Genomic DNA, 12,520 nt, shown 5'->3' on the forward strand with positions numbered 1-12,520 from the left:
CCAGAGTAGTCACATGACCAACAGCTTGATATTTTTTGGTTTTTTATTTCAAACACACAAAAAATGTAAAACTCTGCTTCCAAATTTTCATATTGGAAATTTTCTCTAAAAAGTTTGATAAAATTTAACGTTTGTATTCATGCACACAACTGCATTCTGCCACTAAGTGGCAGCAGGCTTTTATTTTGAAGTGTTTCAATGGCTGAATTGTGTCAGCAGAAACAGAGACTTTGCCCAACTAAAAGTCTCTCTGTTGCCACATTCTCGCAGGGTGGAGAAAGTGCAGGAGCTGTGGTCAGGAAGGAAATGTTAGGTAAACATTCTCTGCTCATACCTTGGCAGGGTTTGCTACATGAGAAACTAAAGCCCTGAACACTTTATGCTCACACAAAACTGCTGGTGGAAACATGTTCATCTTTACTGTTAAAAGATCACAAGCATGTACCTCTCCTGCTGACATTTACAGAACTGGCAGAAAGGGTCTGTGTTGTCTCATTAAACAGACATGTTAAACCATGTTAGTAATAGGTAACAAATGAGTGCTCAGTAGGAGTCGAGCTGGACAGTAACACCCTACCTGCTTCAGAAACCCAACCCTTGTGAGTGTGAGGAGAGCTTCCTGGCACATATTCAAGCTGGTGTTTTAACTCTGCAATTACTGCTGCATCTTGTTAAATAAGACTTGGCTAAATGCACAGACTGGGAGTGATGCTGTTTTAAGTTCAACACAGACTGTGTTCATTATTTTCTTTCCTGGCAACCCTGCATAAATACAGATTGTGCAGCCTTTCCTGCTAGCAGGAAATTTGTCAGAATAAACCCTGGTTCCCTTTCTTTGAATACAAACGGTTTCCTGTCATGGGAGCTTGCTAAAAGAAGAGCTTTCTTAGCTCGGAGGGTCAACTAAACTCTCTTTCAATGGTATCCATCAGCTCCTCTTCTGATCCATCGTACAGGATGACTGGCGTGGTGAGAGAAGAGCCATGGCAGCTATCAAACGTCCTGGGAAATGTAGAGACCCACATCAGGAAGGTGAAGATTACAAACAGAAAATGTATGTGACACATATTTAAACAGTTTAACCCAACGCTCAGCGTGTAGAGGCCCAAACAAAACAAAACAAAAATGGCGCTGTGAGAAAGTTGGAATAAAATTGGAAATATGAATGTTTTTCTTTTTGGCATTCTTCAACAATAGACACTTGTCTGTTTCTCCCCGGCTTGCAAACATCTGGCGTATCTGATACGCTCTGAGAATAATGGATTTGGTATTTCGATCCCTTTAAGGTGAATTTGATCTGGCTCTGCGCATTTTTCCTCCACTGAGCTCAGGAATTAATAATTTATTTAAGTTGCCTACTTACGGTTGTTGTTCTGATGTGGGAACGTCTTCCGACAAAGCCTCTGTTGTCAAACACCCCTGTGAGGAGGACTGACATAAATCAGAGAGGGAAGGATGGATATTTTGTGTTTCATTCAATAATAACTCGCGGTTATTGTTACTTTAAAAGCATACTTTTGTTCACTTGCTCTAATAAACTGGATTACAGCCTGGCAAAAGTACTTAAAAGTAGAAACTTAAAAGTCCTTACATTGTGCTCGGTGGGGCACCCAGATGTGTGCTTTTTAACGTGCGCGAAGGCAGAGTTGCCCTTCTTGTTTACATCTCTTGACACACTGTGTGTGACACGTGGCTCTTGGTCTCTTCCTGACGCTCGGAGCCTCGAAGCAGAGCTGAAGTCGTCTTCAGCGTCCTCCTGGCTGAAATGACACAGTCCGTATGTTTTGGATCTGATGAACGTCTTCTTCGGAGGGGTCTTCTTTACCGAAGCGCTCTCTCTTTCTGTGTAATCTGCCATAACTGTGTCCAGTTCTCCATCAATATCCTCCTCGTTCCCAGAAAAGTCCGACTCCTGCCCTTCGCTGTGGCAGTCAGGTTGCGCACGGTTACGCACATTGCGCAAAACTGAGTGAATTTTAAGAGGCTTGAACGGACGGCTGTCCTTTTGAGGTGAAGCGACATCGGCCCCCGTTTTGGTCACGTTTACCTCGCTGACACAAGCAGGTGCGACTCTTTTTCCTCGGCTTGTACCCGAACCCATGTCCGTGTGTCTGGGCTGCTAGTGGAGTCTCATTTCCAAATTGCTCCTGAGGCACGCCAAGCGCTTTTGCAGTTGAATATTAACCAACAAAAGCGTGGTCCTTGGCAGTGGTTAAGGTCAGTCTTCAATTAGTTTTACGATAGGCAGGCAGTTCTTTGGCAAAAAACTAAGCTTTTCTTTAAAATGTTTCTACAGACAGGTTGTTAAAATAAACGGCAGTAAACTTTCGAGTAACTCCAAATCAAGATGAGAAACTGTGTATCCCTTACATAACCAAGTTTGGCTCAGGACCCCAGGGAGAAAACTCCGCCTTCTTATAGGGGGAAACACACATCCTCCATTGTGTCTACTGCTAAAAAAATAACATCTGCCTGTGTATTCTCATGGATTTAAGCAACCAATCCCAAAAAAGGGAAATATACGTAAATATTCACGTGTTCCCTTTAATGATAGGGAGTCATTTTGAAAGGCTAACAGGAACAATTAGTCGAATTTGTCTGTATCAGAAACATGACCAACCTATTTCCCTTCTTCACCTAATAGATTTTATTGGGGCCAACAGTGAGTGAATTCCTGTCACCCTGATGCAGGAGCCCCCCTTCCTCCAGTGAATGATTAAGATTAAAGTGCTGGACCATGAGAGAGGGCATTCCTTTCCAACAGCTTGGGCTTCCCAGAGATTCCTCAATAAGCTTTTGTTTGGTCCACTTGCGCATACAAAAGACATGACAGGAGCACCTCAGTGCCAAAGCCGTCTGACAAAAACTCAGAGTGCACCAAAGTAACTTGTTTGCCATCTTTCATTAAGTGCCTCATTTTCTCTCTCTCTTTTCTTACTTGTGTGTGTGTGCACATGCAAGTGTGTGCCAGACAGCTGTGCAACCTGTTCTCTCTGGAGGCTGACCAAGTCAAAGACACCTGTCGTTTAGGAAATTGGCAATGTGAGAGTAGAAAAAAAGCAAGTCGGCCTGCAGGTCTCAAATGTCTCATTGAGGAAATTCCTGTATTGCTGACTGATTATTAGAGAACACACGCAGCATGTCGGCAAATCTTACTTAACCTGCAAACTTTTAAAGCTAAAATGATACTGAAATATAAAAATAGCTCTTCTTCCATACACTCTCAGCTGCAGTTAGCTACATCTCATCATGACGGAAGAGCCTGTGTGGCATCCTGATCACATTTAGTATGAAAACCTCCTACTACTGACTCTCTTCATTTCAGTGATGCTGTCCAAAGATTGGATAATCTCAGAGATTGCCTTTTAGGGGAAAAAATGGAGATTCAGAGCTAAGCTGGAAAACTGAGACATCTTCCTGATTGTGCAATAAATTGCATGTATACTGCAGATGTTGCCTCTCTCTCCCAAATGTAAATTAAATCTCCTTAAATGAAAATAAGTCTTGTTTTTCGACAGTAGTCAAACATAAAACTTAAACAACAAGCTTACTTTCCAGCCCTGCTTCTCGAGCAGTCTCGTTTATGTTATTTTCAACCTCTACTTCTGTTAAATCTCGGCCTGCACTGCACTCTGGTGTATCATTAAAGAGATCGGGCCGCCACATCTGGAGAAAAATTCAACAGCTTCCAGACGAGGGGGAGGATCTGCCACAAAATAGAAGCCACGGCCCAGCTCGCTACATAACTGTGGTTTCTCTTACTTCTTCCAGATTCAAGAATATTCCTCCAGTATGGACGAAGTTTGAAAGACTGGGAAAAGCGTTTATGAAACGCTGACCATGGATTCGGTTTAGCTTTGTACATCATATCCTATGCAAACTCTGAATCAGCAGACATGTGAGTTGCTTTTGCAGTGTTGTGGATACAAACGTCCTTTGTTCCCTCCCAACAACAGAACAGCATATGTGAAAAATGTTAATTATTATGACTCAGCTGCTCCATTTGGAGGACAACAAATAAAAGCATTGTTGTTGTGTTTGAGTAAAAAAGGAAAGAAACTGCCATATGTTTGTAAAAGAAAAACCAAAACCAAATCTCTGGAGAGTATTTAACAAGCCAGCTGCCCGCTGATAGGCATTCCAGTAAAACTGCCTGGACCTCTTTCCTCAGTAGACAAGCATTAATAGGACAGGGTCAACAGGATCTACACACCACAACATTGTAAAGCAATTTATTCCTTCTTATTTTTTCTTAGCCTAAATGATGTCTTAATGGGGACCACATTGAATCAGACCCTTTTCTTTAATAGAAAAAATATGACTATATAAATATTTCCCTACAGCCTCACAAAAGACCACACCCGTCTTTGGCAAGACCACGTCATATAAATTGATTCATCATCACGATATATAAAAAAAAAATCCTCTTTTTTTATATAACTTCAGATTTTGCCTCACAATAATCAGATCCAGACTTCCTTCAGTAACAGAAAAATCCACATGTGTATATGGGATCTTACGCCAACATTTCCAACATAAGCAAAATACTGAGAGGCACTGTTATGGTTTTACTGTTTTAGAAGTAAATTTAATAGGTTTAAAGTATAGCCTAAACAAGTGAACCAAACACACTTCTTAGTTTGATGCCTAAGACTTGGTTAAGGGGCTAGAAAATATATCACACTGCTGAATGTTCTCACAAAGACAGACAAGAAAATGTGTGTGTATGTGTGTGGTGAGCAGGTCTTCCTCATGTTGTGGGGACCTCATTTTGTTTACATTGTTACATTCTGGGCACATGGCTTCCTTTCATGAACATAAACAAGTCGCTAAAACATTAATACTTAAATTTAAAGGTGACGGCATGCCTTAAGGTTAAGGTTAGGGATGTAGTAGTATATTAGAGTAATTCTGCAGGAAATGAATCCAAGGCCATATAATGCCTCTGAAGTCATGGATACATTACAGATTTTCTACAGGGAAAGGAAGCCAAGTTGGCTCCTTCACAGTCAGATAAAAGGGCCGTTCAGGGTCACATACTGTAGACGTAATCAGCTGTGCAGATGAGCGGAGCTGAGACAGAGGGATATTGTAACTTTCACAGGGTGACATAAGGTTGTCAGGGCAACAGTCAGTGCAACCAAGAGGAGTTGAAGTGCAGTAAAAGAACAAGGAGCGTCTGTATTTATCTTTGAGCTCTTAATCTGCTACATTACCAAGCATAAATTAAAGCGTTTGCTTTTGTGATGGCGGTAAAAGTACGTCACAGAGATGAAGCGGCGACAAGCCTGCAAACCTTTAAAGTTAACGAAGTCTCCTTAGCATAAGAGTCTGACAGGTCGCTGTAAGGGAGGACTGCCTGCTGATATCTAGAAGTGGTGAAACTGTAACCAGCAGATGGAGCTAGTATTCAACAAAAGCAAATTAGGGTGTCTTCCCTGCCGATCCATGCACAGGACAAGTTGTTACTCTTCATGAGCTAAATGCATTTTTTATTTTTGAAAAGAGCAAAAAGAAAAGCTTAGAGGTCCTTCTATGGGATTTCATAAAATTATACCTTTAGTGATAGTATAGTTATTTAAGAAAAACAATGCATTTGGCACTATTTTAAACAAAAAAGCAAAATTTTACCACTGAAATACTGAAACCGACACAAGGAAATAGACAAAAAAGAAAGGAAAGGACAAAAAAAGAACTCTATAGTTTAAAGTGAAAGTATGTGAGTGTAACAGTGACACAAGTAACCTGTCATATTATTATAAATACCAAACTATTGGTCATATGAGAGCAAATAACAGCAAAAAGCATGACTTTAATAAGTATGAAAAAGTATATAAGTTGCATAAATGCTACTTCATGTTAAAAGCAAAGCATGTTGGCACTTTATACAGCCATGTGTTTTACATGTGGACGTGAAATCAGCTTTGGAGATCCTCTCACTTCCCCACTATTAACGGTTATAACTGTGTCCTGGAAGGTCTTCTCAGGCAAGCCAGTGGTCACTGCTGCAGTGACCCATTTTTCTGTCAAAAGGCCATGTAATCAACAGAAAACAATTACTGCCTCTCTCTCAGGCGCTCGGAGCGCTCAATACTAGCATCTGCTCACTTCCTAATTACCTGCTCGGTAAGAAGCTTCATTTGGAGAGAAACACACGGCAATCAATCCCTGCATTAAACTTGGTTTGTTTGTCAGCATCCTGAAGTGTCACGCTGAAACCTCTGTTCATTTCAGTTTTGTTTGATTTTTTTCTGCTTGACCTACATTCTGTTTATTGGATCTTGTATTTATTGCTGTTAATTCCCTTTTAAATGTGCCTCTTGTTCATGTTTATATTACGGTTCCCTCCTTTTACTCACTGTTTTGCTCCCAGGCTAGTGCTAACCTTTTCCCCCTAGAGCATGGGTTTTAAATGCATCCTTTGTTTAGTGCTTTTTTCCCTCTGTCTTTTCCAAATTTCTACTTTCTACAAAAGATTGCCTATTTTGTGGAAAGAATGTGTCACCCTGCACACCCACTCTTGTTTTTAATGGTCCCATTGCATGTCTTTGTACATTTGAAAGTATGCTGAAAACAGTCTTCTTCTTCTTTCCACTGTTCCTTTTAGGACTCCCCACAGTGGGTCGTCTGCCTTCATCTTACCCTATCGTCCTCTTCTGTCACACCAACCCTCTCTATGTCCTCCTTCACTACATCCATGAGCATTCTCTGTGTCAACTTCCTTTGTCCAGTGTATCCACTATTTATTCACCTTAGCCATACTTCACTCTGATGTACTCGTTTCTAATCTTGTCCATTCTGGTCACTCCCAGTTAAGATCTTAGCATCTTCAACTCGACCTCCTGTCGTTTTGTTAGTGACACCATCTCCAAAGAATACATCATAGCAGGTCTTATCAGCATCTTATAAATCTTCCCTTTCACTCTTGCTACTATCCTTCTGTCACAAATCACCCCTGACACTTGTCTCCACCTGCTCTACTTCGCCTGCACTCTTTTCCTCACCTCTCTTGTGCACTGTCTGTTGCTTTATATGGTTGACCCCAGGTATTTAAACTCATCTAACTTCACTACATCTACTCCTTGCAGCTTCACTGTTACACCTTTCTTTCTATTATTCACACATGTATTCTGTCTTGCTCCTACTGACTTTCATTCTTCTTCTCTCCAGAGCATACCTCCACCTCTCCAGGTTCTCTCCCACCTGCTCATTACTCTCACTACAGATTTGCAATTTCATATGCGTGGAAATTTCCATGGAAATTCATCCCTGAGCTCAGAGATGATCCCTGATGTAACCGTATGCCCACCTTGAGCCTATCTGTAACTCATACCACACACCTCACCACTGCCTCACTGTTGTCGTGTGCGAGCATGCTGTAAACAGTCAAGGCTAAAAATCAAGGCCATAATGGTGGGAATTAGGAGGTAAATTCTTAAAAAAATCTTTGCTATCTTTTATGGACTGCTAATAACTTATCTGCAGACATCTTTCGTGGAAAGACTACAGCATCCATCCTCTTCCACTTATCCAAGGTCATGTTGCAGTGACAGCAAGCTAATCAAGATATTCCAGACAAATTTCTTGTCAGCCAGACTTTCCACTTCCTGCTGGGTGAGGTGTTCCCAGACCAGACCAGATAAGAAATATAATCTCTCCAGTGGGTTTTGGATATATCCTGGGGCTTCTTCCCAGCTGGGCATAAAGACTACAGTGATTTTAGGGAATCCTAAAAAGTTGATTCTGTTCATCTGGACGTAGCTGGATTTTTGAACATGCATTAAGACATTTTAGTGAATGTTTGAGAAATCCTAATACGCTAAGCTATGAATAATAAGAATGGTATTAACCAACTAACATTCTCACAGATTCATAACTTGCTGAAGAGCAGTTTGGGGCAATTTGAGGTATGCATGTGTATGAGCAGATGGGGAACCGAACCACTGAGCCACACCCACCCCTACTAATCGAAAAGTCAGCGGTTTGATCCCGAGCTCCTCCAGTCTGCATGTTGAAGTATCCTTGGACACCTAAGGTTGCCCCTGATGCATTCATTAGGGCAAAAGTGTGAGAATGTTAGCTAAAAGCACTCCAACTGGAATGCTCCAGTTGAGAGAAAAGCACAAGTACACAAGTGCCAGTCCATTTACCTTTTCTTGCTATGATTCTATTTCATACAGAGTTATGTGTGGCGTTTTGTTGCACAGATCGGGCAAAGCCATGGGCATGTTTTATACTGTCTTGTAATATTAATGTAATATTTATACATGTAATTATAAATGCTGAAGTTATTATTTATAGGTTGACAAAATCAAATCAGCCTTTGGTTACTCCAAATGTGTTACTACACATTTCTCCACATAGCTGTGGAGAAATAAAGTCTTGAAGGTCCTTGATCATGTAGACTTTTATTCAAGTTTTATTTTCCCAAATAGTTCTATTCATTGAACTGGTACTTAATTCATTCAGCTTTCAGTGAACTACAGATAACAGTGGAATAATGACGCCGGGATAATACAGATTCTTAAACATTTCAGTTTTGCTTCATATTTTGCTCACCTCCTGTGTGTTTCATCAGCATTTGCCTGCTTCATCAATGCTTTAAATAATTCTTTAAATGGTAAATGTAACTACCTTTTCAATACAGAAAGAGCCTCTATTGCTGTGATACTGTTTCCACCCTGCCAAAAACAGCTGCTGAACAGGACCTTGAAACGTTTCTGTCAGTGATTTCCTGCCTTTTCTCTTTTACTCTCTGACAAAACAACAGAGAGAATGTGAAAGTTGATCTGATTCCATCCCCAGGTATTTCACTTCCAAGAACTTTTTGAAGGTACAGAAAAAGTACAGAATGCCCAGTAGAGGAAGCAACACCAATTTGATGCTGTCCATGGTCCTGAAAGTACCCTTTAATTGATAAAACCCAGACAGCTATGTATGTCACATCTTTCATGCCTTAGGAAAAGCCCACAGGCCTTCTTCACAGACCTTCCTGGATCCCTAAATCCTTTAAAATGTATGTGCATTGTATATTTGACAGATCATCTTGCCTTTTGAAAGTTTTTATGAAACAAACTCTTGGTTTTTAACTGATCTGTCATAAAAAAAAAACATTCACAGGTGGCTGAACACTAAAGTAACATCCATGTTGGGCTTTGCTGCAGAGTTGCCAGACAACATAGTATGCGGTGGGTTGCTGAAAGATCGCTTTTAGCACTGTAGTGTGGACGCAGTACACAGACACACAGCTCAGTGTTTACTGTGCATGTGAAGGCTTGTACCTGTCCTCAAACAAACCTGCCAGATATAGAAAAAGTATAGTGTGGTTTTGGGGAAAAAAAAGTGTCACGCATGTGCAACCGCCTCTCCCTGTCCATGTTACATAATAGGACTGTTGATGGCTGGCATCATTATCGGCCCTGTCTATGCCAGTCTAAAAATATGGTTCAGGGTTCCAACAGTATGTGGCATTTATGTAAGTGAAGAGAACAGGAGAAGGGTTTGGATCACAAGCCGTTTCTGTGACAGTCCAGAGCCGATGTGACAGAGAGGACGAGCGAGGAGAAAAGATTTAGACTTGAGTATAAAGGGAGCGGGAGGGAGTGTGTGGGAGAGTGTTGAGCAGAGAGCCACAGAGAGAGTTGTGGTGGGGGTGTGGAGGCGGCGGAGGTAACTCAGCTCCATTATCATGCACACTTCAGATATCCCTGCAAGGGCCACCTGCAAAGAAACTTTCACCCATCTGCAGCGAATTTCTTCAAACTGTGATTCATCTATTGCAACACTACGCTGCATAAACAGCCTTGTGCTGTTTAATTTTATAGTCCTTAAAGGTATTATTCCAATAAAGTGTATTAAAAACTAATACTACTCTCACAGATATTGAGAGAGGAATTCAATTAAATTTGAACATCTAAGAAAAGTTTCACAAATTAAAGGAAGAAGAAAATGAAAAATTGCAATCTTTGCTTTTAAAGCCCCCAAAAAACAAATTTTCTCATTCAGTTTCTTTTTCTCTTAGTTTCATCTACGTCTACAACTAATGAAGAAGCCCCCCCACCCCGATTAAACAAGTAAAGCATTTTTTATTATGCCTAAACCTTGTGAAACATCCTCCACCTGTCAGAGTTTAGTATCAGCTGAACCATGGTCCTGCAGCTGTGTTGTGTGCCTAGGCCACTTCAGGCTTTAATCACATCTTTGTCTGGATTGCTTTGTTCACATCTGAACAAAGCAATCCAGACAGTTACTGAATTTTCAGGTAGTAATACTGACATTGAACTTTCCAAAACACAAACTGGACGGCGAATTGTGTATGTGTATTGCCATTTCAGCCTTTGTCAAAGTACAAAAAACACAGGAGCAGAGATGTAAGATACGGGTTAAAGGTTATGTTTGTTGAATAAACACTACAGGAAAGTAGTAGCCTAACAGTACTTGCAAAGCCAAAGAGCACAGTTTTTATCTACTCCATTATTTTGTTGTATCCCAGATTACACCCATCTCCAACAAGGGATAATCTCAATTTCTGGTTTGTTCACAATATCACAAATATTAGGTGTTAACATGACAAACTTCATTCTTATAAACATGTTTGAATTGGGCAAGATTTTACGCCATATGCTCTTACTAATGCAACCCTCCCTATTTATTCAGGGTTCGGCTTCGTCACTGGGAGTAAACTGTCCCCCCACCTCCTGTAGCTGCGTTTATTAGAGGGTTTGCGTGACAAAGGAGGATGCTAGGGATAAGGTGAGATGGAGGCAGATGATCTGCTGTAGCAATCCACAAAGGAAGCAGCGAAAAAAGAAGAAGAAGAAGAAGAAGGAAGAGGAGAAGAAGAAAGGTAAACTTGGCAAATCTGATCTGTGATTCAAGCTAGAACCTCATCATTTTACCTTATGGTCATTTCTCTGCAGTGAAAGTGAAAAGTGAAAGAGAAAGTAATTTCTCTGCATTGTTTTCTGACATCATCACCCATACAGTAAATCATCACCATCAGGTAGCAGCGTGCAGATATATCGAGGTAATTCCTTGTTTATCAGAGTGACAGTCTTCTCTGCTCCCTCAGCTGTGTTGTGCTTACAGATCAGACTCCTTGGAGGGAATCTACTTAAGATTAGAGCAGCATTGTTGGCTGAAAGTTTCCCTTAATTAGCATGCAGTTAAAGTCAGTGATAAGACCTTACTGTCACTGCAGCATCCCTAAGCCCTGAAGATGTTTTCCCTACAGTTAGTGTTTTGTGAAGATAATAGGGATGATTTACCTCCTGACTGACTCCCTGATTGGCTCATTCTGCAAAGAATACTTGACAATTCACACACAGTTACGCATATCATCAGCTTTTTATTTGAATCTTGGTATTCGCAGTCCTTTGGAGGGCAGCAGCGCAGGAAGTTATCATAGACCGTCTTGCACGTGTTGCAATACCACATTTTAACATACAGAAATCTGCAAAATGCTACTCAAGTAAATATTATCTGCAAAACCGAATCGTTAAAATATAAAAAAACCCCCAAACAAACAAACAAAAAAAACAACAACAACAACTTATCACAGCTAAAAATACAGAAGAAAAGCCTGGATTGTCTTGTCTTGGTCTCTACCATGGCCTGATGTCGAGATGCCACACTGAACATTGAGCCCTATCGGCTGTAGCACGCCACTGAGGTGGAAGGGCACACGCTCTGTGTCGAATAGAGTTACCCATTCTTGACAAATTACACCTGGTAAGCAAGTCTGAAACACGTTACCTCAGTGTTTGTAAGATTTATGAGCACGTCTGCATCCACATCTAATTCACTTGGATCTGGCAGACACGGCAGAAAGTCAGCAATGAAGAAAAAAAAAGGAGATTTCCTCAACAGTTTTTTGTGAAGACGTGTGCACTTCCCCCATCATTCAAAAGAGGTTGTAAAAGTTAACAACCTCTGCATATAATAGGAGTGCAGTAAACATACTCTGACATATGGCAGGTTATGCTGATCAAAGCCTTATGCTGGGGTGTAGACGAGGAGGACATTTAAGCTTTTTTTTGCCCTTTGCTCATTTAAAAATTAGGAGGAAGGATTTTAATACCACTCTAATCAGGCTGTAACATACAGATCCAAGTATTGTCTTTATTTTGCTCACTTTGAGCCTTTGCACGCACATTTTTTGATTTGAAAACACAAGTGAAGCTAACTGACTGCACACAGGGTGCAATGCATTGTCCATATGAAGCGATTCACTTCTCCGGCTGCACAGAGCCCATACACTGCTGTTGTTCTGCTCGTGTTATCAGAGCTCAGTGGACTTGGCTGAATTATTCAATGCTCCCAGCAGCATCTCTCTCGCTCACGCTCTCTCTCTGCACCGACCTAGTTTACATCAGGAGTTTACACACTGGGCAGGGGGCTGAACACTTGCAGATCTATAGTCTGGACTATAAGGAAGAAACTCCTGCATTCACCGCTCTCTTCTGACAGCCTTTTTTTTCAGCTAGAATGTAGAATTAAATTTTATTGAACGTGTCATATC

At 40.9% G+C, this 12,520-nt stretch overlaps 1 protein-coding gene across 2 annotated transcripts; it reads right to left on the reverse strand.

Moving 5' to 3' along the window:
* Positions 1-36: 36 nt before the first annotated feature.
* On the reverse strand, positions 37-2,284 carry LOC134645890 (uncharacterized). 2 transcript variants are annotated; one of them, XM_063499510.1, is made up of 3 exons: positions 1,592-2,284; positions 1,364-1,419; positions 37-1,002 (listed from the first exon to the last, which is right to left on the reverse strand). In XM_063499510.1, the coding sequence occupies exons 1-3, from the start codon at positions 2,099-2,101 to the stop codon at positions 900-902; spliced, it is 669 nt and encodes a 222-aa protein (XP_063355580.1). In that variant the 5' UTR covers positions 2,102-2,284; the 3' UTR covers positions 37-899. The 2 variants fall into 2 exon arrangements, with proteins under 2 accessions (XP_063355580.1, XP_063355579.1); XM_063499509.1 differs by having other exon boundaries at positions 1,364-1,431.
* Positions 2,285-12,520: the final 10,236 nt, after the last annotated feature.

This window comes from Pelmatolapia mariae, linkage group LG16_19 (genome assembly GCF_036321145.2).
Source record: "Pelmatolapia mariae isolate MD_Pm_ZW linkage group LG16_19, Pm_UMD_F_2, whole genome shotgun sequence".
Taxonomy (NCBI): Eukaryota; Metazoa; Chordata; class Actinopteri; order Cichliformes; family Cichlidae; genus Pelmatolapia; species Pelmatolapia mariae.

Bases quoted from the DNA above. Each gene is read 5' to 3' on its own strand.
- LOC134645890 (XM_063499509.1), bottom strand. From the start codon at position 2,101: ATGGGTTCGGGTACAAGCCGAGGAAAAAGAGTCGCACCTGCTTGTGTC. The intron at 1,432-1,591 runs GTAAGGACTTTT...GATTTATGTCAG, and splicing joins GGTGCCCCACCGAGCACAAT to TCCTCCTCACAGGGGTGTTT. The intron at 1,003-1,363 runs GTAAGTAGGCAA...TACATTTCCCAG, and splicing joins CCCACATCAGAACAACAACC to GACGTTTGATAGCTGCCATG.